At 36.5% G+C, this 23470-nt stretch overlaps 1 protein-coding gene across 1 annotated transcript in view; it reads left to right on the top strand.

The window, feature by feature from the left end:
* The window catches only part of LOC108724804 (uncharacterized), an 18565-nt gene extending 3539 nt beyond the window's left edge, over positions 1–15026 (top strand). Inside the window, exon 3 of the mRNA XM_018451422.1 lies at positions 14786–15026. Within this exon, the coding sequence (XP_018306924.1) occupies positions 14786–14853 (68 nt within the window). The 3' untranslated portion in view covers positions 14854–15026. The remainder of the gene's footprint in view (positions 1–14785) is intronic.
* Positions 15027–23470: the final 8444 nt, after the last annotated feature.

The following is a 23470-nucleotide window of genomic DNA, read 5'->3' as shown; positions in this document are numbered from 1 at the left end:
CGCTCTTCGATTCATTGACCTCAATTCGCGATGCGAATAACGAATGTTCGCGGAGTATGTTGATTACTGGTTTTAAAGGAATATCTGAATACGTAGGCGGCGACTGATTCGATGTACTTCGACTTAGGTTTAGATGAAATTTAACTTTATTGCTTATGTAACGTTGCCGACGGGCGAGCATAATGTTTATGGGATAGGGGTATATAGGCAATAAAAAATTTATGCAGTCGCGTGAGTTCCCCGACATAAACTTACTACGTATGTATACCTCTAGGGTAGCCCCAGGGACGAGACGTAGTTACTTATTGATGATGCAAATTAATTTTTAAGTGATCGCTCGTGCATTGCATATGATTCAAGTACAGTGAAAGCCACATAGGAAAGTTCATGTTTAATTATTAGAAAAAAAGAAAACATAGATTTTTATTATAATGTTGTCCCGGCTGTATATGAGAGAGATTTACGTTCGGTTACACCCCCAGAGAAAGGTTTCTTCGATTCAAAGAAATGTTTCTTTGCTATATGGTTAAAGAAAAAATTTCTTTGATTTGAACGTCATTTCTTTGATTTGAACATAATTTTTTTTAATCAAATAAACAAATCAAAGAAATTTTTTCTTTAACCGTATAGCAAAGAAACATTTCTTTGAATGAAAGAAACCTTTCTCTGGGTGTACATCGATATATCAGTTACCATCATTACAAAGCTGGATGCATTTAAGGAAGGATTTATCTCTGTTTGATCTCTGTTTTGATATTCATTGTTTTATATAAAAATAATTTGCCCAGAAAAATTTATATACACGAATTAGGATCAGCTTAACTATTTCGAATCTACTAAACTGATTTTACGCCCATCTCGGCATTACGACATCAATATCTTAACCCCGAGCGGTTAACACGATGAACATTATCAGCCGACAAATCGCGCCGCAAAACTCCCTGCGGGTAATTCGTGCTCAACCCCAATCTCGTGCGATACTCGAGTCCCCCCGATCGAAGGGCACCACACCCTTGGCCGGTTCCGCGACGTAGCTGCGAGGGTTACATCGGGCACACATAAGCGGGAACGGTGTACGTGGTCCCCACCATTGGTCGGGCCGGTTCAGATTCATTAGCACGCGAACGGCGATTGGCCGGCCGTGAGGCGCTCGTCTTTTTGCTTTCCGCGCGCGTAATGACGTGCTGCGCGTCTCAGCCTATATGCAACCGAGCGATCGTGCATGGCAGATAGGTTCTGCCCGCGTCTGGCTGCATGTGCATCGCCCACCGCGCGCATATGTATATAGGAAGCAACTCGCCGAAGGTGGAAGATATCTCAGGGGGGTGTGGAGTTACTCGCATCGCAAATGGGCCTCCACCACGCAGCTCTGCCTCAAGCAAGCTACGAAGGGATATCTACGCCCTTTCTCCCTTCTCCGTTCACCCCCCGACCAGGGACGATTCTTCAAGGGCGGCTTAATAGTTCGATCGGGATTTTCACTCCCTGCATGAGGCTGTAATCGTAGAAAAGATAGGGTTGCTCGGAATATTGTAATTTCACGATGGGGGAGGATCTCGGGATTTTCATGTCTTACTTCTACCCTTTCTTTGTTATTATTACTCTTTAAATTTAAATACGAAAGGAATTTAATTCTACCAGTTTGGTAATCTTAATTTCAACAAAGATGAATATTTTATATTTTCTATAAAAGAAAAAGAATTGTTTATTTATAAGAATAATTTTATATCAAAATATGTTATTACATCATAATAAAAATGCATGAGATATAATTTTTTCAAAAAATAGCAATCTTCTTATCTTTTTTACCGTAAAAAGAACAAATTACTCTGTGTTGTTATATAATAACAAAGCCGGGAATAAAATCATTTTTTGTCATTCGCTTTTTCTCTTGTAGGCTATTACATGCGTAATCAAGCGCCAGATACGGTAACGTATATCCGAGCACTTTTGAATGTATAAGAAATTAGATACACGTGTATGCAAAAGAAGACACATTAAGGTGCAAATTTCTGTCGGCAAAGAAACACCCACTTAAACTCAAGAAAGATATTTTTAATAAGGATTTATGTTAATTCAAATAATTATGCGTAATATATTAGGTGTCTTAAGGCAGACACATGTTCTTGATTTTATTTAATAGCCAATTTACACGTGTTACATACGATCAGACTCTTATCATGTAATGAGAATATTGGTATTCAAACATTGCCTGATTACTTTCAGTACATACAAAGTAGCCTGCAGCGACGTGTAAATTTGATAGTATCTCTTGCGCAAATCGACATACACCATTTGAGGTGTACTCTTTGTTAATTGTCCGCATGATTATTTCCTCTTAACGTCGTAATAGATTGTAAGAGCGTGACTCTCAAAATTGGTGCTTGAGGGCCAATGCAGACATATCGCGACAGTGCACCCCTATATGCACACTCGAAAGGGTGAGTTAGAGTGGCCTCGTAGAGTTCTTGAAAGTGTCATTGAAAATTCTATGTGCAACGCTTGATGCTAGAACGCCGGATTAATGTGCTGGAAACAATTGTTTCTTAATTATTCGGCGATGCTTCCTCACTGTGCGAGCACGATCCTCGGTACGAGAGGTGTGAATGTTGGGAAATAATTAATGACGTGGGACATTATCGGTGTTGACAGTCTAACTGCCGTCGTTGCGTTCGTTTAATGATACCAGTGATGATAGCCACAAGGCGTAATTAATAATTGCTGTTCATGGACGTTATGTTTCTCTTTACATACCATAGAACGTGGACAAGATCTTAAGCAATCTAATCGAACCTTTTCTTTAATATTTTTTTTGTCATTGCAGAGACATTTTGATAGTGAAAAATTATTAATTTAAAAAATCAGCCTTTTTATTGTGTTAAGTTTTATACTCATATTAATAAACTTTTTATATAGCTTTCATTTCTTTTTTAATAGTATTGAAGTATTCACTGTTATATGTACGAACGATTATATCGAGTGAAATTTTTGGTCGTCAGAAGCAAAATCAGGGATATACTATATATTCTGACGTTTCCATGTTGTTATGCCTTTGTGGAATTCTAAACTTGAAATGCTCAATACGTGGAGCATTTTAATTTTACGTTTTTTTTCTGTTTCCGCAGCCGCGCGGCTTCAGATATTAAAAGGCGTGCAGTGCGATGTGTATCAAGTGCATCAAATAATACTCAAAGGCCATGTGTATCATCACTGTGTAAATTCACGAAGTCGGAGCTCAGTGAAGATTATATAAATACGAAAACACGCAATTACGAAGTAGCATGCAACATTGTTTTTAATCATCGCTTCCTCGTTCTTTGTTTCAGAATTTTTCCCAGTCAACTTTGACACGCGGGTTCTTTTGTACGCACCATTTATGTGCGAAGCTTAACTTTTTACTTTACGACGCGCCTAGTATTATCGCACTCTATATTTATACTTTATGTAGAAACAATTTACTGTTTACATCAATGGAAATAACTGCACAGAAATAATCAAACAGTCAGAAAAAGTTCTCCTAATCGCAGTATTTCTTTATTCAATATTAAATTGCTATAAATAAAATATATGTTTTTACTCTATTTATAAATTTTTAACACAGAGAATTCTGTAAGTCAATAGTAGGGTAATTGTTTATATTAAAATACAAATTATTACAATATTAAAGATCTTGAGAAGTTTTGTAATTTATTTGTAGAAGAATTAGAAATAAAATTGGCTGACTATATTCTAATAAATATTATCATAATTTTTTAATAAAGATCAATCTGTAAATATAAAATAGAGCATCAAACTTTTATTAACATATTTATTTTAACTTAGCAATATAAATATTAAAAAAATAAGACAAGTAAAAATATTCGCAATCAATCGACATCAATAATGAGTCTGCCAACATTTTAAATTATTCTTCGACAAATGCAGACACAAAATGGCCATTCAAACGTGACTCCGCGTTAGCAGATATGGATCGCGCCCTTCCTGACGGTCGGAGGAATCCCTCTCGGAGGAAGGGGGAATGGCAAACGACCAGAGGACGGGGTTGGTGTTACCATGGCAACAACGATCCCTCAGTAGCCGAACCCTCCTACACCCTTCATTCAACTCTACCACCCATATAATCCGTTCGAACTCAAAGACAGCCACTGCGCAATTTTCGCGAGAAGATACATGCTTTCACGATATATCACAAGGAGCAATTTTAACATATCTGTCAACAGTTGCACGAAAAAATTTAATGACAAAGGAGAGATTAATATTATTGTACAAATAACATTTCAATTATATTTAATGTTATTATAAATTTTGAAATAACATTTTGTTACCTGAACGAAGCTAATCAATTAATTCAAATATCAGAGTTTTGAAACTCCGATATTTGAATTAATTGATTGTTTGTGTGATTTGATATTTTTTATGATTAAGGGTCTTTCTTATATACTGACTAGATAGTAAAATGTTATTTATAGAGAACGAGGATTAATTTCGATGAAATGTAATTGTCCTTGATGAAAGAATTAATCGGAAATGTCAGTAGTTTTCAATCGATATTGTTATGACTTTAATTCGCGGGGATTGTTTCGCACTAACATTTGAAAATGATTGCTACTTCGATAATGCTGAGAGATAACCAATGAGAGAGGCAACAAAACCTAAAATTACGCGCGTTAGCTCTCAACGGGTAGAGAATACAATTCGTGATGTAATTGTAAGTACAGATCGCGGATATATTTGCTGCGGCGGTTACGTATGTGATTGCAATTAAAGTTACTTCAATAATTGATAGCCCCGTGCGAGAACGCGTTGATCCGCAGAAAGCGATGCAGAAATCACTTCTAGGAATTTAACGTATATAATCATTCCTCTACGTGATTGAGTAACATTTGTTGCCATATAATCCGTATTTCTCCCACCTTTAAAGGAATTCTCGTGGAAAAACTATTTCGCGAGCAATTTTCAATAATATGCAGATGAAGATATTATATAAGTACGAAAAAGTATGTAACTCTGCCTTAATACCTGTTAATTGTGTGTTGAAGAGCGAGGTAAATTGATATCCTCTAATATCATATAACGTATCATGTAATTACCGGAAGTTAGAATTACAGTATAATCCGATTAAACTAATGGAACTAACGGTATGATCGAGAATAATTTGTTGATACGTGATGCACTTATTTTACGCGTATCTTAAGCGAGAAATATTTAATCTATTTGAGAGACGTAATATTTTATTCAATCAGCATCGTCGACCGAGCCATTAACCGAGCTCTTTTCGCGTTGCAATTTAGATTCTTCTAATCTGCAAAGACGAGTCAAGAAAGGTGACATGAATTCGAGGTGATATTCTCTCCCCTTCTTCCTCACCTCGCTTCGGTAACCCCATCGATCGCGCATTCACTCCTGGATTCGGCAGAACAGACATCGCGAGTTAGGCGACGACTAGGTGGAACGTCTTTGCGACGTCTAATTACTCCGTAGAAGTTAAAAAGGGCACGGCCGACGGACGGGCCCCTTTGTCGGACGCTTAACGAAGCATCAAAAGGCTACCTCGAACAGTTCAAGTCTGACCCAAATAAATATTCATGAGGTACTGCTGTGCGCGCCGAGACGCCGCGTTCTCCTTCCGTTTATTAATAATTTTTCCTTTCCTTTTTATTATAATATTGCTTTCTCGCTCCAAAGAGATACGCATACATATATGTGTAAGCGACTTTATACGTGGGCGAAAAATCTGAAAAAGGCTCTTGTGGGAAGGGAGCAACGCGGCCGATCGCATATTGTAATATCGTCCGGCCGATTAACATAATATCTCTGCTCCTTTCGTATTCAAAACGGGCCACCGCCGCGGCTCGGTTAATGGTACTCCCGATCCGTGTTTATACTAATGCTAGGTTTGCCGGGACGAGATCTAAGATCATAATGAGGCTTCGATCGAATTAGGCACACAGAAGGGTGTCTCTCGTCGCGCTCCCTCTTGATTCCGCTCCTGACTCCACCGACGCTTCGTCTTTTTGATCTCCTTGTATCAAAATCTCGTGGCTAGCATATGATATTTTTTTTACAGGATGCATCATTAGCATTAGGGAGAGGGAAGGGGGAAAGTGACTACGAGGACTCGTGTTTAGCATCGTTTTATACCACGATCTTATTAAAAGTAGTTCGACGAAACGACGATCGCCTAGACTTAAATACTGTTTTCTATTGGTTCTTTGTGATATTTCGTGGAAATTCGAAGCCAATTGACGAGTTTCATAAGTAATAATTTAGTACTTGTGTATTAGAAAATTCTGTTGACAGCTAATACTTGTTATAACATTTTAAAACTTTATTACATTTAAATAATCAATTGTATAATATATGTAATATTAAGAAAGATGATATATATATCACTTTAAGTAATAAGATTCTTTTAAATATTAACAAATATTAATTTTAGAATATAAAATCCCAGTAAGCAAGAAACATCTTGAAACATTTCAATAACATTGCAGGAATATTACAACGTTGTTGCAACGTTGCTAAAATGTTTCAAGATGTTTCCTGCTTACTGGGATATATTAATTTGTTGTCTTATTCCAATTTGGTTTAAAGCAATTTTTATTATATAAATTCTTCCCTAATAGCACGATTCCTTGGCGATACATTGGTTAAACATTGACATGTATTGGGGATATATTGTACCAATAATTATTGTACTAGGGTTTTTTTATGCTCATTCGACAATCGATCGATGATTCAAGAGGTGATACGAGGAAAACAATTCTTCGTTCGGCGAAAATCAACAGTTTTCCCGCGAAACGAGCTTAAAATCTCCCCCTCGTCGGTTGGAGAAGTGCCATTAGCGGCGGTAACGGCGAACGGAGCTTTAGAAGCTTCTGGCTTTCCCACGTCGCTCGTTATTCTCTCGTTGTCAATGACGTTCGTAATATTGCATCCATTTCGTTCGCCACCCCTCGTCGGGGTTGACTGAATCGCTGCCTTTTAATCCTAAGTGCGGAACAATGCCGTTGGATTCTCGTGATGACAAATGCAAACTTCTCCTCGAATTCCCCGAAGTTCTCTCGTTAAATATTGTTGAAACAAAACATTTTATATTCTTATTAAAATATAGTATAAGTTACTATCTCTAAAATATATTTTATATAAGTGTATCAAAATATACACACGTTTATATTTTCTCCTAGATGCTGTTAAATATTCAATTAGTATAAATTATATGTCTTATAAATATCATTATTAATATCATAATTCACATTATTTAAAAAAAAAATATTTTTTTATAATTTATATCTCTTGAATATTGTTTATAACATATAAGTTCATATTACAGAAGTTCGAAGAATAAGTAATGCTTATATCATATTTCAACGCAACTTTAAGACGTTACATTGTATACTAAACTCACACTAGTACTAGTTTCACGTATTGCGCTACCCTTTATTTATAGGAAATGGCATGATAACCACACGTCAGCATAAACCCTCACCACGATGATGCGTTCGGCGAAATCAGTGTGGCTTTCTGCAACATACGCGTGAGCAAAAACGCGAATGTGGTAATAGCACCGCGAATGTTGCACCGCTATCTTGGATAGAGTGCACGCGGGGCGCAACGTTGGAGTTCCGGCCGTTTATGTCGTACGGTCGGCACAAAGCGCATGGCGATTCGCAGCACGGAATTTCGGGATTAATGCGTTTTTAATAGTGACATAACTACGGCCGCTCGTTTGCCAGCGCTTTTTTTTCCCGACGTGCGTTTCACGAAAAGTCCGAAATTGCATAGCGGCGGGCGGAGTGGATTTTTAATGACTCCCGGAAAGGAAGGAAATAGGGGAGATGCAGAAAATCGTATGCGTACATTATAAGTACGGGAATGCTCCTCTTTTTTTCGTACCAGCGCGAAGGATACGAAAACAGAAGGGTATAAAACATGCATCCCCCGTTATTTTTTTCCGTATCGTTATTTTATAATAAAATAATGATTGTATTTGACGCTATACAGTGTCAATTTGACACTGTATCGTGTCGAATTTAACTATTGTTTTAGTATAAAATAATGATATATTTAGTAGGAGCAGTAACGACTAAAATTAAATTAAATTTGGCACTATAGATTTAACAGAATGAACCTTAGAAAATATATCTAATACTGTAAGTATTAAATTGGTTATATATGGTGATCAATTACTTATTTTGAGTATTAAAAGCAACAATTTAATATTCAAAATAAATAATTAATTTCTAACCAATTTAATACTTACATTATTAAATTTCTTTAAGAAAATGATACCCACGAGAAAGCTTCTTCTTGTGTATTATTTATCGTTTCTCTGTTATATAATTTTTTATTTTGATAAAAATAAAAATGTATACTATTTCTTCTTTAAGTGGCACACAAGATCTTTAAGTTGCAACACAAGTATAATCAAAAGTATATTTCGTGACTAAGTCAATAATATTTTGATTACACTCACAAACAGCATACAAATCAGGACATAAAATCTCTTAAAGACATCTTAAAGATGTCTCGATTTTAGACATGGTGCTATCTGGATTATTTTATCTGTGAAATCATAAAAATTATATAAAATCATGCGATTATACGTGCAATTGAAATAAATATGGATAACAAAACAAGGATTATTATTTTGCAGTCAAAAAATGAGTCTTGTTACACAACAGTGTTTCACGCGAGCCTCCCTGTTTGCCGCCATTTTGAGATGGAGCTGAAGGTGCTTCGTTGCACAACTCCCTCTCCATCTCTTCTTATTCGTTTTTTCGCGGATCGCTTCGTCGTCCTAATCATTGTTATTACGAGAGGTCGCCCCGTTCGCACACGCGCTTTTTCTCCCTCGTTCACATCCCCATGCATCCCCCGTTCGGCGGTCTCCTCCACCCTCGACGGTAGATTTCGGTCAAGCCAATTACATTTTTTCCCCGGTCGTGGAAAGAATAAAACTATGATACTCTCGACCGGTATCACGCCGCTCCCCACCTGCCCCGAACAACATCGGCGGAGCTCAGAAACCCCAAAAACGATCTCGCAAAATTCGTAGGCGCGACAGACGCGCCTAATGCTAATAATCATGGCGGCGGATCATCATCTCGTGATCTTTTCGTAGTATCGTATTCTAATTTCCGCACATAATTCCTGAACCTTCACAAAAATACGTGAAAAAATATCGACGCCAAATTTCTGCCTTAATTAATGTGCGTTCCTTAATATTAAAATCTCCTGTTGAAAACAGTAATTTATCAAAATTGTATATACATTTAAAAAATCGCGCAAAAATCTTGTAAAATCCATTAACGTCTCCAAAGAATGATTTGGAACAACAATGGTAAACAAGATATACAACGTAACAGATTGTACTCTCAAATGTAGTGAGAGATCGAGTTAACACGCGTTCTTGTTAAGAGGCCGTCGTACGAGACCATTATCGAAAAAATCTAGGTAGCCATAGCGTATTATCAGGATACCACTGGGGCAATCAGGAATCACGAAGTCGTCGTGCTTCACACGCGAATCTTGTTACTCTCCGATTACGAGGCCTAACGAGTGCGTCACGGCGTCCTCTTACGATCCCGAAGACAGCTGGTCGGCCGGAGGAGGCAGAGAGGGTCTCGTCGTCAATTTTCTGCCCGACAGATCTGCGAATCCGCGTCGCCGATCCGCTCCCCTCGATCTAAGGCCCTCCACCCGCGCCCGCCAACCTCGCCGGTTCTCCTTCCGATGCGTTCTCCATCCTCATAGTGTCTCCCTCGCTCCACCACGAGCCCAGTAATTGATATTATTATGGGCCAGAGGGGCCCTCCCATTACGTTATAAATGTTACACAGGTCGATTACCGCTCTTTGTTCCGGACATGCTTACATTGTCCGCGAACAATGCTGAGCCCTCTTCCTCCGCCACCTCCTGTTCCCTGGACCCGGCGCATCGTACGCGAAGGAAGCGGAGAGAGCGGGGGAGAGTTAACCCCACGATTTAACCTAAGAGATATCGAGATATCGGTAACGCGTTTTTTTCTCAGCGCGATAGTAGTGGCGTCCCCCTCTGATCATCCCGATGAGAATTTGATATTTATTGAGTTCATTTGTACTTGCCAGTAAAAGTCAGCTTAGGCTACCCTCGTTGGGCAGAGAATATGAATATAAAAATGTTAAACAATTAAATAAAAGAATTATGCAATTATAAATACACATATAAAAATCTTTTTGTAAACACTTATAAATAAAAAAACTAATAGGTGATCTCAGACTGAACGAGTATTTAAATTACTAATTGTAAATAAAATATGAATGAAGCTGTGCTCTGTGAATGCCAACATGAATTTTTCAAGATGCGCTGTACATGATGTACGCGGTTGTAATCGCGTTATGCTTCGAATGCGTTGGTCACGATCGACTCAACCTGCACTTTCAATCACGATGTTATATGCGACGTAGCGTAAACAGCTCGTATTTAGAATCAGCTATACAAGTTGCTCTATATGAATAGTATTTTAAAAGTTAACATCATAAATTGCAATGAAGATATAAATTAGCAATGAAAAAGCTTTGCACTCGACGTATTTTTCACTAGAATTTGATGAATTTTTCTTAATTGGCATGAAATGAAATATACACAAATTAACATTATAAAACTATTACATTTTTATACTTTGAAGTTCGCTCAGACATAAACAGTCATTGTCGCTTCTCACTCACTCGCCACTCGAGTTGTTGATGCATCAAACCAAGTGGTAACTGAGAGTCGCCATTCGAATGCAAATTAATTATCTTGGAAAATTTAAGTCATCGATAATGTTTATATTAAATTATTAAAATTATAATATTACAGAATTTCATAAATTATCAATAAAATAAAGTATAAATTCGGACTCTCGAGATAATAGTAATAAAAATAGTTAAATATCGGGCAATTGAAAGCACTTAACAACGCGGTAATTTGTGCCTAATAATAAAGCTATGTATTTCAAGATCTTACATGATAATTACAACATAATCGAACGTTTCGGCTCCATTCGAGCCATCTTCAGCGATGTTAGAATAAATTATTTTGTAGTCAAGTATAAAAAGTTGTGTAAGGTGATCAGTCAAAGGGTGCAGCGAGAAGAGTCTGAACAAATTTCATAAATTACATAAATGATATAACGTTACAATGTTTGTTTATCATGTCATTTCATCAATGGTGTTCCGAAAATATTTTCCACGCAGCCACGCGTGTGGGGAACAATTGCAGGTGCGATTCGGGCCATAGCCAAACAAGCAGATGCTCGCAAAAGGAGCATACGAATCGCAACAATGCCGTGGCAAGGCCGAAAACACGCTGCAAAGGGCCCGAACCCCTTCGATTTTTAATTTGATCCCTCTTCGGGCAGCGCGTTTTGTTTAATGGCGAAGGCGGTAACCGCGCACGGACCCGCCAACCAATGGCAGACCGGCTGGAAATCATACACGGGATCGCCGGCCGCGCAACGGCCTCCGAGAGTGGAGGTGAGGTACGGTTAGACGAGGTTTATGCTCGCTCCCCGCGTCTCCTTAACATTCGACGGGCCTGTCCCGGCACGGCATTACTCTCGCAAGAGGTGGGGCTCCCTCTCTTCGATCGGCGTTAGGCTATTTCTTCTCCTTCTTCTACCATCTTCTTTTCCTCTTCCTCCTGCTCCTCCTCTTTCTTCTTTGCATTTTCTTTCTCTTCTTTCTTTCGCAGCCGCATGTCTTTTGGTGTCTTCGTTATTCTTGCACTCGCCGAAAATCGTATTTGAAATGTACTTTGATACGGGATAAAAAATATACTTATAAAGCGAGAATTATATATGTTTAGTAAAAAGATTGGGCAATGAAGCTAAAAAGGAATAAAAAAAAGAGTATCTAATATATCACAGAGAAAGAAAAAGTTTTTAATGGACAATAGTGACATCATTAAAATATATAAAATCTCATCCCTGTCAAAAATTGAAAATTTTGGGGTTGTAAGTTCCTGTAAGACGTAACCTTATGTAAGATATTGTATTAAAGAAATACAGATGTTCGCGATATCGTTTCTATACGGATCATTCCAGCAATATTGCTGCAAGCTTCTCTGCTGTATATTCGCTGCCATTATTAATTACGAATTCTTAATCGCAGACAATAGATGGGTATTGAGTTTTCCGACCCTCGAGGGAATCTTCTCCGTATACCCCGCAATTTTCTCGCGAGAAATTACAAAACTCTTTTGTTTGATATTATCGGTAGAAAAGGAATGAGAGTCTAAAACAATAATTAAAATGCTGCTACAACATCGACGTTTGATAAACCGATCGTTAGGTATACCGCCGCTCGGAGCATGAAATGTAAATGACCAATTAGGAGAAGCCAACAAAGCTTCCTTGCTTCCGTTAATCCGTTCAGTTAGTAATTTGCAACGCGACTATAGGATAACCGCGGCAGACATGTGCGATGAAAAAGGGGTTTCTCTGCGAGGGTGGCATATGATCACCCTTTAGACGCGGAATCGAGTAGAGCGGCTTTGCACACCGACACCCCGGTAAATCACACACTTAGGTCAGAAGTACTCTCTAAATCTGAATCAGTGTCATAGTCACTAATTACCCAGTGGCATACTTAACACTGATAATCAGTGAAGTTCAACTAAAAAAGAAAGAATGTTTGAGCATTATATAACTAAAATACTGATATTTGTACGTTAATTTCAATCTTCCAATACCATATTCATTGAATTTAAGCACTAAAACAAGGTTAGTTAGATCACATAATAAAGATTAGCTAGGTTAGGGATCTCACATTTAATTCACTGATTACCAGTGGCATACTTGGCACTGATATCAGTGATTATCCACTGATTCAGATTTAGAGAGTAATTTCTAATGTAGCGAGTTGCCGCACTTACAATCATTATACTTACATTAGTGCAGATTCTTGATGCATTTTAAATTCAAGTACACTCGGCACTAAACGATCTTTCGCTAAAACGTTCAACAATAATCACTGTACACTAGTTTCTGCCTAGTATTGCACGTGAGTTTTGTCGCACGATTCAACGATTTAGGTCATCGATACGAATCCTTCGCTGTGCAAATTTTTAATAATGCGCATTGTGATCGGAAAAACGTAGTGAAATCTATTTGGATAATCAAAGAGAATCGTATACGTGTCACAGCTTGTTGATTTTGAACGCGACATCGGCAATTTTTTTATTAAAAAGTCTACGAAATTAGATATTGCTTGTATAATATAAGCAGAAAAATCAGCACCAGATTTTTGTTGTAGATAGCACGATTCGTAACAATCACGTGACAATGCGTTGCTTGCGTGCTTCATGCCCGCGGTTCGATCAGGTCGCAATTTTCGCCTGGTCTATCATCGGCGAGTTTAATCGTAAATTGTACACGAGGATAAAATGGTGTCTTTATCAGCTCTTCGCCGTCATTTTGAATTGGCGATTTATCGCTTCCGCGTAATTGTGAAATCGTCCCGAGTATTGTAACGAACGACATTATCGAACACCGCAGAGAGAGTCTTGCAATTCTTTCCTTTCCCCAAAGAAAAGTTCAATTGTAAATTAAATGTAAAAACTACTGTCATCATTCACTATCGGGACATACAATTATCGTAAATTAAGGATCGATCCACGTAATTACTAAATTAAGGGACATTAACCCATTGCGCGTTTATTCATTAACGCGGATCCGGCTAATAAATTCTACAGACAATTTGTTTAATTATTAAAGTGCAACCTTCGCGTGTCGTACCGTCGCTAAAATATTCTAACCGCGATTCCGATCAGGGGGAACACAACAGCGCGTTTATCAGCGGCCATTATAAATCTAAAAAAAAGCGATGCTATACATTGTAAGGACACGCACGTGGTCAGGTCGATCCTCGCTGGTTTCACTTACTTCTCCGTGGAATCTTGTTTCTTTTTTTTTTTTGGGAAGCTAACACACGTGCATGCAAGGTTTCTTGGTAAATGCTAAAACGTCGTGCGAGCGGGCGCTGAAAATTAGCATCGCCGCCATTGATGCGCCTGCTGCCCCTTTGTCGATTCTTGCATGTATTGATCGATGCCACCGTAATTTTCGTATCGCGTGCCATATCACCTGCCACCTTTCCTTTCCAGTGCAAACCATATCGGTTCGGACGTTTTTCCCTCAAAGTCGCATTTTCTTTTTGCCGCGCGGTCAGCACGAGAGCGGCCGAGCGCGCGCGCGCTCGCTCTCGAGCGCGTTACGCGTACGTTAATTTTCTCCGTGAACGTAAGAGTTTTTTTTTCGCGACCACTAATTCTGCTACGTAGGATCTGATTAATCGCTCCGCAGATAAAGAAATGCGCAATTACTGAGCAAAATTGCGCATGGCCGCAACTTAATTGCCGCATTGAATGCGTAAGACGAGATATTAGGACGGTATATGCAAGTAATAATGAGTTTCGTTTTTTTAGTATATGTGCGAGCTTGTCTGAGATATATATAATTATATCAGAAATACATATATCAGAAATTGTAAATGATACATTTTTAACTCTAACATTGCAATTAATTACTCATTACATTTCGAATAAATCGCGTTTTGAATTCTTGGAATTAATATGCATATTTTAATTTAAACGCAAATTTGAACTTCCATCTATATTATTACTCGAGTATTTCTCTTATGAGAATTTCTTTTTTTATATATTCTTTGTCCACCCTCTGCGCGTTTCGTGTTCGCTCTTATTGGCATCGGACCTGCGCAGCTCCAGCATCGTAATGACGTTTCCGTGTTTTTTCATGTTGCAGGTGCAGCACGGGGACAGAAAAAAGTAAAGAACGAGAACCTTGAACCAATCGTAAATGGCACAGAGTGAAAGCGATCGGTCACCACGTTTTTCCCAGAAGAGCGCGAGCCACAAAATTATCGGCTTGTAAATCGAACCGAAGGATCTCGTTCCTTTTGCGGCAAATAAGCGGTCGTCCGGTAATCCAGTAGCGAATCGAGCTCACGAAACGTCGAAAGTGAGGAACGCAATCCCCAATTATCAAACCATTCGACTAGACAAGTATCTGTGCTAAACACGTTCATCGTTTAGGATCAAAATTGCATTTTCTTTCAAGATAATATTTCGTCGAATTTGTGCTACTCAATGAAAAATTGTTGACTTGATTTTTGCGATCTATAAGAAGTTATTAAATATTTTTGCTAAATAAAGTTATATAGTTTGTATTTGATTTTCGCACTGAAGAGGACTCAAATCCTGCAGAGTAGAACCTTGAAACGTTTACTTTTATTTTAACTTTGTTTGGTAAGTACATCCCATTTAATTGTAAATTATCGTATTACAAATACAATTTGCGCACTAATATCCTCGGAGGCTCACATGGCATTTTACTTGTATTAAATAAATAGTATTAAATAAAATATACACGCTATCACACCTTGAAGTACGTGTAAGTTCGTTTGTAACATTTTATGCAAACAAAATTTTATTTTATCACGACTTACTGGATAAAGGCGAGTAGACATTGCATTCATATGAGATATTTTGAAAAGAGATTGTAGACGATACGTCACACCTCCGTTTCAGAGACGAGACGAGATAGTACGGCGACACTTCGCGGACAATACTCCGTGACTCGCACGATTATACGCGAGCACAGCTTAATCACCGTAATAGAGCGGCCATAATGGCTGATACGATCTGTATTTGCTCGTTAGATTCGAGCTATGCTCTTCCACGCGTGCGAAAGAGCGCTATCCGTCTCGCCTACGCGTATACAAATGGCAATTACACTGGGGAGTAATCTTGCGTATAAATTTCTGCGTAATGATATACCATGACAATGATGTGACATGAATTAAACGTTACAATTAATGCAGGTATATATTTGCACTTTTCAAGTTTATCTTCGACTTTTTTTGACCTCTCTATGTACACTATGATACACACATTTATCTGATAGATATAATTTTCTTCATAAATCCATCACAATAAAAACTTTTCCGTCATTCAATTAAGAGAAATGACTGTAATTTATTACAATAAAAATTTCCATCATTTAATTAAGAGAAATAACTATAATTTATTACAACAAAGATTTATCCGTTATTTAATTAAAAGAAATGATTATTCGGTATTTTTTTAAATGTTTGTTAAGGAAAAAATAAAATTGGAGCTAATGCTTGCTTCTTGTACTTTCGATTACATTCTGAGACAATAACTAATCTCTCTTTGATAAATCGGGAAGTAGGATAAAGCACGATACGTTACATCAGACGAATTACGTAACCGCTGCGTAAAGCCGAAGGCGTAAATGGCGTAGGATTTGATTCTGAGGCGTCTGAATTCCGCGAGCACGTCGTCGTTGTCTAATTGAGTCATCGTGTCATTAATCCTGTAATAATCCAGCGTCGCAAATAATTCTCCTGGCCCCCGATAGTGGTGGATCAAAGTCGCCGGACGGACAACGCAGGAGGATCATACGTAGATCGATGTCCAATTAGGTCCAATTACACGCATGAATAATCGGTTACGGTCGGTGAAAGAAGGTTTATCCCTCGAAGCAAAGCAGTACATCTACGGGCGACAGGTTTTGCAAGATTGCTTGCATCGATGAGACAAAGAGGGGACAATCCTCCGATGAAAGGAGGCGTCAGTTCGAAGGCTCTTGTGAAATCTACAGCCATGTTTCGTCCGTAAAATAATTAGTAGCTAAATGGTCAATGTAGGCGTATAAATTGGAGAAATGTGTGCTAAATTATATGGAAATTAAAATTCCTCTTCGAGGTAATTTTATGGATTATAAATTAAAGTAAAAAAATTACAAAAAATTTGAGAGGCAAATGTTATCAGAAGTAAAACATATGTTATTTGAGATTAAAAAGTAATTTCCATTAATATTTAATATAAATTATTATCTGCGTACACATAAATTTCTATATAGACATTTTTATACATATTTTTGTCAAATATTATATTTATGTTATTTTCTTTAAAGTTATTTTTCGCTTCGAATTGAACGGATCCTATATACAATAAACTGTAACGACTGCATCTGTCTTAACAAAGTTCTCTCTCGTTGGAATTCAAGCGATCGCAGACTTCGCAGATCACGAGCGGTCGGAACATCGCGTGCTTCCGAAATATTCCGGGAATATGCTAATTACCAGTTAGTCAGTTTCTTGTGGCACTGCGACTGTTTCTACAACCGGCGATGCCCTCTTTAGCCGCAGTTCGTTCTCGTTCCTTTGGTCTCGTCATAGCTTCCCGCGATATTGTCCACCGCAATACCTGCCGGTTGCGCTTCGTTAAACATGCGATGGATCGCTCCTCCGTCGTTACCTCTGACTTTTGTTCTGTGGCGACATTGTTTATCGAACGAGTAGTCGCGTTCGTGTCTTACTGGCCAGATACTTGCGAGCGAGTGACAGTGCTGATTGTTTTAATATTAAGACTACATTCCACAAAAAGTTCTGTGATGTTTTAAATGTACAGTTTTTAAGACTATCGATTACATCGTTTAGATATCTAATCCTTTTTTTTACTTCATTCAAAAGATCTTTATTTAATATAATACATAAACTTTTCACCTTAAATATTTAATTAATTTGGCTCTTTAATTTATCTTCTTTGAAAACTATAATACTCAATAATAGAATTATACTGTTTACGAAATCTGCGAATAAAAATTTTTCCACAAACATTAATATTGCAAAAAAATATTTAACATGAAAAATAATCTAATTTGTACATACGGATCCATCCATACACTTCTTTATTCAGTCTTCACATTTTCGCGTGTCACGCAAACGCGGTAAATTCTATCGTCGGTGAAGAGAGAGAAGTGAATAAATCTGAAACTGAATAAATGAAACTTTTCAGAAACATGAATTTTAGCCACGCGTAAGCAAAGGCCACGAGTGGGATATCGCGTGTAAATGCAAGCGTATTCAATTAATGCAGAACGGATGTTGTAGAATGGCGATACAGCGCAAGGAACGCGCTCCTCATTCTCAAAACAGGAGAGCGGCCGTGTACGCTGTAGAGTTAATTAATGGGAGTGAAGAGAGAATGTGCACGGTCGCTGTACATACAACAAAGGAACAAGACACGCCGTTGGCAAAGTGTCGAGGACTCTTAGGAACTATGGCGACCGTTTGCAGTACCTACGACGAGCGAATTCGATGACTAATGATCTTGCACTATATATCGTGCTGTAACAGATCCACATTTCGAATCACATTAGCGGCGTAGAATCGTTACGAATACGCGCTTCATGGTGTACAAGTAGCCTTCACAATATCCGGAAACCGGGGCAGCTCTATTCGCTGAAGGGTTATACGATCAGCTAGCTGAAGTTCCATCGCCATGGAGTTCCAGGTACAGCAGTATGTTGTTTTATGGCGCAATCATCGGCGCAGTAATAATCATTAAATTGGACGAAGCCGAGCGGAGCTGCGGATCGTGGCGAGGCTCGTTTCCTCGGACTATCCCGTCGTTAGTGTGACATTATCCGTCAAATTTGTCCTGCGGTTGTTTACTTGTTTTTCGTGTTAAAAATTCGTCGACGTCATCTTTAGATAAAAAACAATGATAAACGCGAATTGTTCTTGCTATTATAAATTAGAACTATACGAAAATCTGATATTGTAAAGAAAATAGCAATAACAAGAAAAATTGATTTAAAATCCAATTTATGTTTGCAAAATTTGTATATATTCTGTATGTGTATAATAAAAATGTAGTTGCCATCAATTTCTTTAATTTTCCCTTCATGGTAATTTCTATAAAATCCCCTGTAAAATAAATTTCTTTTAAGTTAATTAAATTACTATCTACCTGATTTATAAAAGCTTACAAATTAATCACAGAATAATTAGTCGTTTATTAAATGTCAGAGTTTGACGTATAGATTTTTCTCGTCTTTCGATGATAAAAAGAAATAAGATTGGAAAAAAAGCTGGCGAGGCAAGGAAAGCGAGAAGACCGGTCCAAAAAGTTCGTGATCCGCAACGAAGACGACGCGGCGGTTAATTAGTCGGTTATGGTGGGCATAATTGCGGTTTACTGTCTCAATAAATATATACGACACGCACCGCTCTCAGATCAAGGTGAGCAGTAAGGCCTTCCAAGGATTTGAAATCAAGCGGGGCGTAAGTATACGCTCAGCGGGAGTGTTTTATGGTCGTTGCTTGATATGGTTTATAGTGTTTTGTTCTGCTTATACCGGCTTGCCGCGGAACCGGAAAATTCCTAATGATTGGCTGTGAATGATCCCCGAAAAGGAGAGCTTAGATATAACGTAGTATCAATAATCAAATCTCATTATCTGGTTCTGTAATTCGAAAAATGCCTCTGTTGAAAAATATGGAAGGTGCACTATTGCGCTTTTTCTACCATAAATTAATCACAATGATTATCCGGTTGTGTTGTCAAGGTTAAGCCTCCGATAGCACAATGCCCGGCAATTAACTAAATGACCATCGTTCCAAATGTTCCAGTTTCCTAATCTATCGTGTACACATTCGATACGCGTACATACGCGTACAATATATCTTATCATCATACACAATTACGAGTTTGCCACTATCACTATAATTGCGACTGCAACATTGTGCTATTGTTAGGTATGACGTCGATACTAAAATCGATAACTGTACATAAACTATTTGGTGCAAATGAATACATACTTCACGAATAGTTTGGAAGACTTAAATCGATATTGTATGTATATATCACTTGTTTGCTGAAAAAAAGTGATACAACTAAAAATTAACATTTTTCAAATAATTATGGGATCATAATTCGTTCTTATTTTAAGATCATCTAATTGTAAGAAATGTCTTATATGATGCTATTACGGCTCTGTGATTAGCTTATAACATCTCTGTACTTAAAATGTTCTTTTAAAGAACCAACTATGAATATCGGCTAATGACAGGAAAACAGCTCTAAAGACTTTTCTTTAAAAAGTTCCTTAAAACATTGTTCCAATTTAGAATTTTTAAAAATGCTCTCCTGTCAAGTTGCTTTTGAGATGTATTACTTTACCACAAGCGATAGGATAAGGTAGTACAATTTCAAACAAGGTACAAATCTAAAGAAAAAAATTAAATTTAAATTCTTGAGGTCTCAATTTTTGAGGGTTTAAGTTCGGTTTTCCTGTTTAATGGTTTCATTTAGTAATTTCTAAATAATGAGATCAAAATTATCAAAATTGAATCTTGAATATTTGGATTCAAATTTTATTTTTTTCAGAACTATGCTGCATTTGAAATTATACTATCTTACCCTATATCTATTTTCACTTACATTAAATATTCTTCTAGACAGGCTGTATTCCAAAATCTACTGCACTAAAAATCTATAGTATACTCAGGCCTGGCGATCTAGCTTCCCGTGCATAGGTGTGGAAATTTTGACTGAAGGAAAGGAGAGCGAAATAGGTGGTCAGACTACGAAGTGATGACCTCTTTTTGTTTTTATTTATTCTTTGTAATCTTAATGTCATTCACAATTGCAAAATTTACCGCTTTCCGGCGATTCGTGCTATGTAATGAGTCGTGCTATGCAATTAATTAATTCATTGCTTCAAAGTTATCGTCTATGTCCTTTGCTGCATTCTTATGGATATGTAATACGGCCTTATGGATAGTTGAGCAAGTTGTTTGGTTGTTGGCTTTTGCGTATTTGATTTGCATATTTGATTTTCAATTCAATTCTTTAATTTTTTGAGTATGGATTTCCACACTAAACTAAATTTTAAATGTGCTCTACGATTCCATACTATAAACGTCGGCCCTGAGTACACTTAACGTATATTAAATTTTCAATGCTGGTAATGAATTTTGAATACAGTCATATATCTCGATGTGATTTGTAATTTCTAAACTGTAGACTCCAAATTAACACAGATCAGTTCCGATATTACAAAGACAAATCATCATTAATCAAGTCTAATTTATCAAGTTGTTTATGTCTGGTCGATAGTATGTGACAAGATATGGTAGATATCGTGACATTTCTTTTTATTAGTATGCTATTTTTCATTTATATAGATATATTATACAGTACACGTATACTATTGGTTGATCTCTAAAATGCACTTTAGGATTGCGTATAATTTGCTTATCGCATATAATATTAGAGATATTTTCTTGATAAAACTTCTATTTCATTTTACTTATTTAATTAGAATATTAAATGATGCTGCTTATGTGTCATATAAAAAATTAGCGATCTGATAAAATTATAAAATGTACAATACTATAAATGATGCAAAAAATGAATAATGAAAAAAGAATTGAAGTTTATGAAAGTGTTCAGGCGTAGTTAAAAGTGCAGTTAAAGGTTTCGTCGTCGTAAATATATTATCATGAGTACATGTAAACGTTGTTCGTCTTTATGACTAATTCGAGGTAAAAATAGCGACAAGGACTAATCAATTGGTATTATATGCAACGTACAACTAACATGTATATCTTAATACAGCTATTATATAAATAGTTGCATTATCGAAATTGTAATTTTAAACCCGCACTAACAGACGTTCATGTAACGTTGAATTTAAATAAATAAAATCATTTTTACCAGACTTTTTATGTCCAATAAGTATGTTAAATGCTATCGTTTGCATGTCGTGTGTTATAAATAAACGTGTGCATTAATTTCGCGAGATAAAAAGAGAGGACTTTTAGTGCCTTGTTATTCTCATTATTTATAGTTACACGCTGATTAAGTATTACAGCTGATATAATTTGTAACGCGTAATAATAACTAACAATAAGATGTTTAGTCACCTACACGACTCTGTCTAAATAAGACGTTTTTCTAATTATCCAGACGCATATAAAACTTAATGTATGTACATGTTTGCTGATTCACTTATACATCGTATTAATGGTTATTAATGACTGACTTTCTCACATTACTCGATAATTAATATTTATACAACCTGAACACTTTCTGAATATTTTCTTGACAACGCGTTTTGATTACGCTAATTTTATAATCTGCCTCAACATATTCTTACTCTTAAATTTAATGGTTTTGCTTTGCATGTCTTAATTATGGACATCCAGTTTTAATAACTTGACATCGATTCATGTAGAAAATAGTATTACACTGTTTTATTTATTTTACCATTTCTGTTTCTTTTATTTTTATTATTTGTCGGATCTCGGATACAGCCTTTGTGGATCTTATAATTTTTGTTTTTATTTTAATTTATTCATTCACTACGCGTTAAATTTTATGTTTTAATTGCCTCCATTTGTTTTTATTACTTTAATTTATATTTACTAATAATTTATATTTATTTTTGCATGCGACATTAATTCTTTGTCCTTAGCTAATGAAGATCAGTAAAATCGAAACGTATTATTGTTAAGAATAACAAATTTTTAAGAATAACTACGTTAAATTGATAACATTCCTATATGTTCGTTATTTTTTACTTTTTCACATATTCTTTTCTATTGTAAGACATTTTTTATGTATGCACATTTGTGTATCCACCGGGATTAGATAATTACTTATCGTCATATAATATTGAAAAGACATTTTATTGACATTAATAGTTTGCGGATTAGCGGCTATTACTCTCGAATAACTGTCATAGTGTCTAATATGATCTGCTTAATGTTAATATACTAAAACAAGCATTCTGTTTACTAATAGCTGTTATACCGCACGTTAGTTATGTGTTTTACGTGTTGAATGTAATCTCTCTTATTACAACTTTGACTCAAATTGCTATGTAATTTCGCCGACCATATTTCGTTCTTTCAACGAAAAATGTTTTTAATTTTCTTATACCTTAACTTATGGTTTTCGGCTGATATCACAATTTACGTACTACTGCATGCAAATAAATAATTATTCTTTGCAAAGTTCATTATAATTGTATAATTTGCGATTCGTTAAGTATAAATTTATAAATACATAAAGTTTATAGTACAGAGAAGCTAGAGGAGAGCAGAATTGTATATATAATATCAAATATGTAATAAATATATACTAAAAATAAGACATCAATACAGAGTTCTGGCAAATCACTAAAAGAATTCCATTCGCCATAGTGATTCAACCACCTTGAATTTTCAAATTTTCAATCCGCCATAACGATGAGGCCAGTTTTCTAATGCAAACATTTAGAATATAAATTCGTAACAATATATTTCATAATGTCTAAAAAGGAGAGTATAATGGAGCAGCGCGCGCGGAGCGCGCGCAGGGAATGTGCTAGTTAATAAAAAAAGAAATGATCAAAAAGACGAGCGAAATTGATGATAGAATGATTAATTAACATTTAGTGTTTTATAAGAAAATATATTATGCAATTTATCTTCAATCATATGCTGATAAAATTCTGAAATATAGGGTAACTCTAGTATACAGGGTGTTTCCAAATTAAATGGCAAAACTTCGGGAGCGTGTAGAGGAGTAAAAAACTAAGAAAAAAAGTCCTATAGACATATGCTCGTTT

The sequence above is a fragment of the Mycetomoellerius zeteki genome, unplaced genomic scaffold (genome assembly GCF_001594055.1).
Source record: "Mycetomoellerius zeteki isolate Tzet28-1 unplaced genomic scaffold, Tzet1.0 scaffold310, whole genome shotgun sequence".
In the NCBI taxonomy this organism is placed as follows: Eukaryota; Metazoa; Arthropoda; class Insecta; order Hymenoptera; family Formicidae; genus Mycetomoellerius; species Mycetomoellerius zeteki.
Note: the sequence above shows the minus strand (reverse complement) of the source record. Positions and strands in the feature narration are given on the sequence as shown.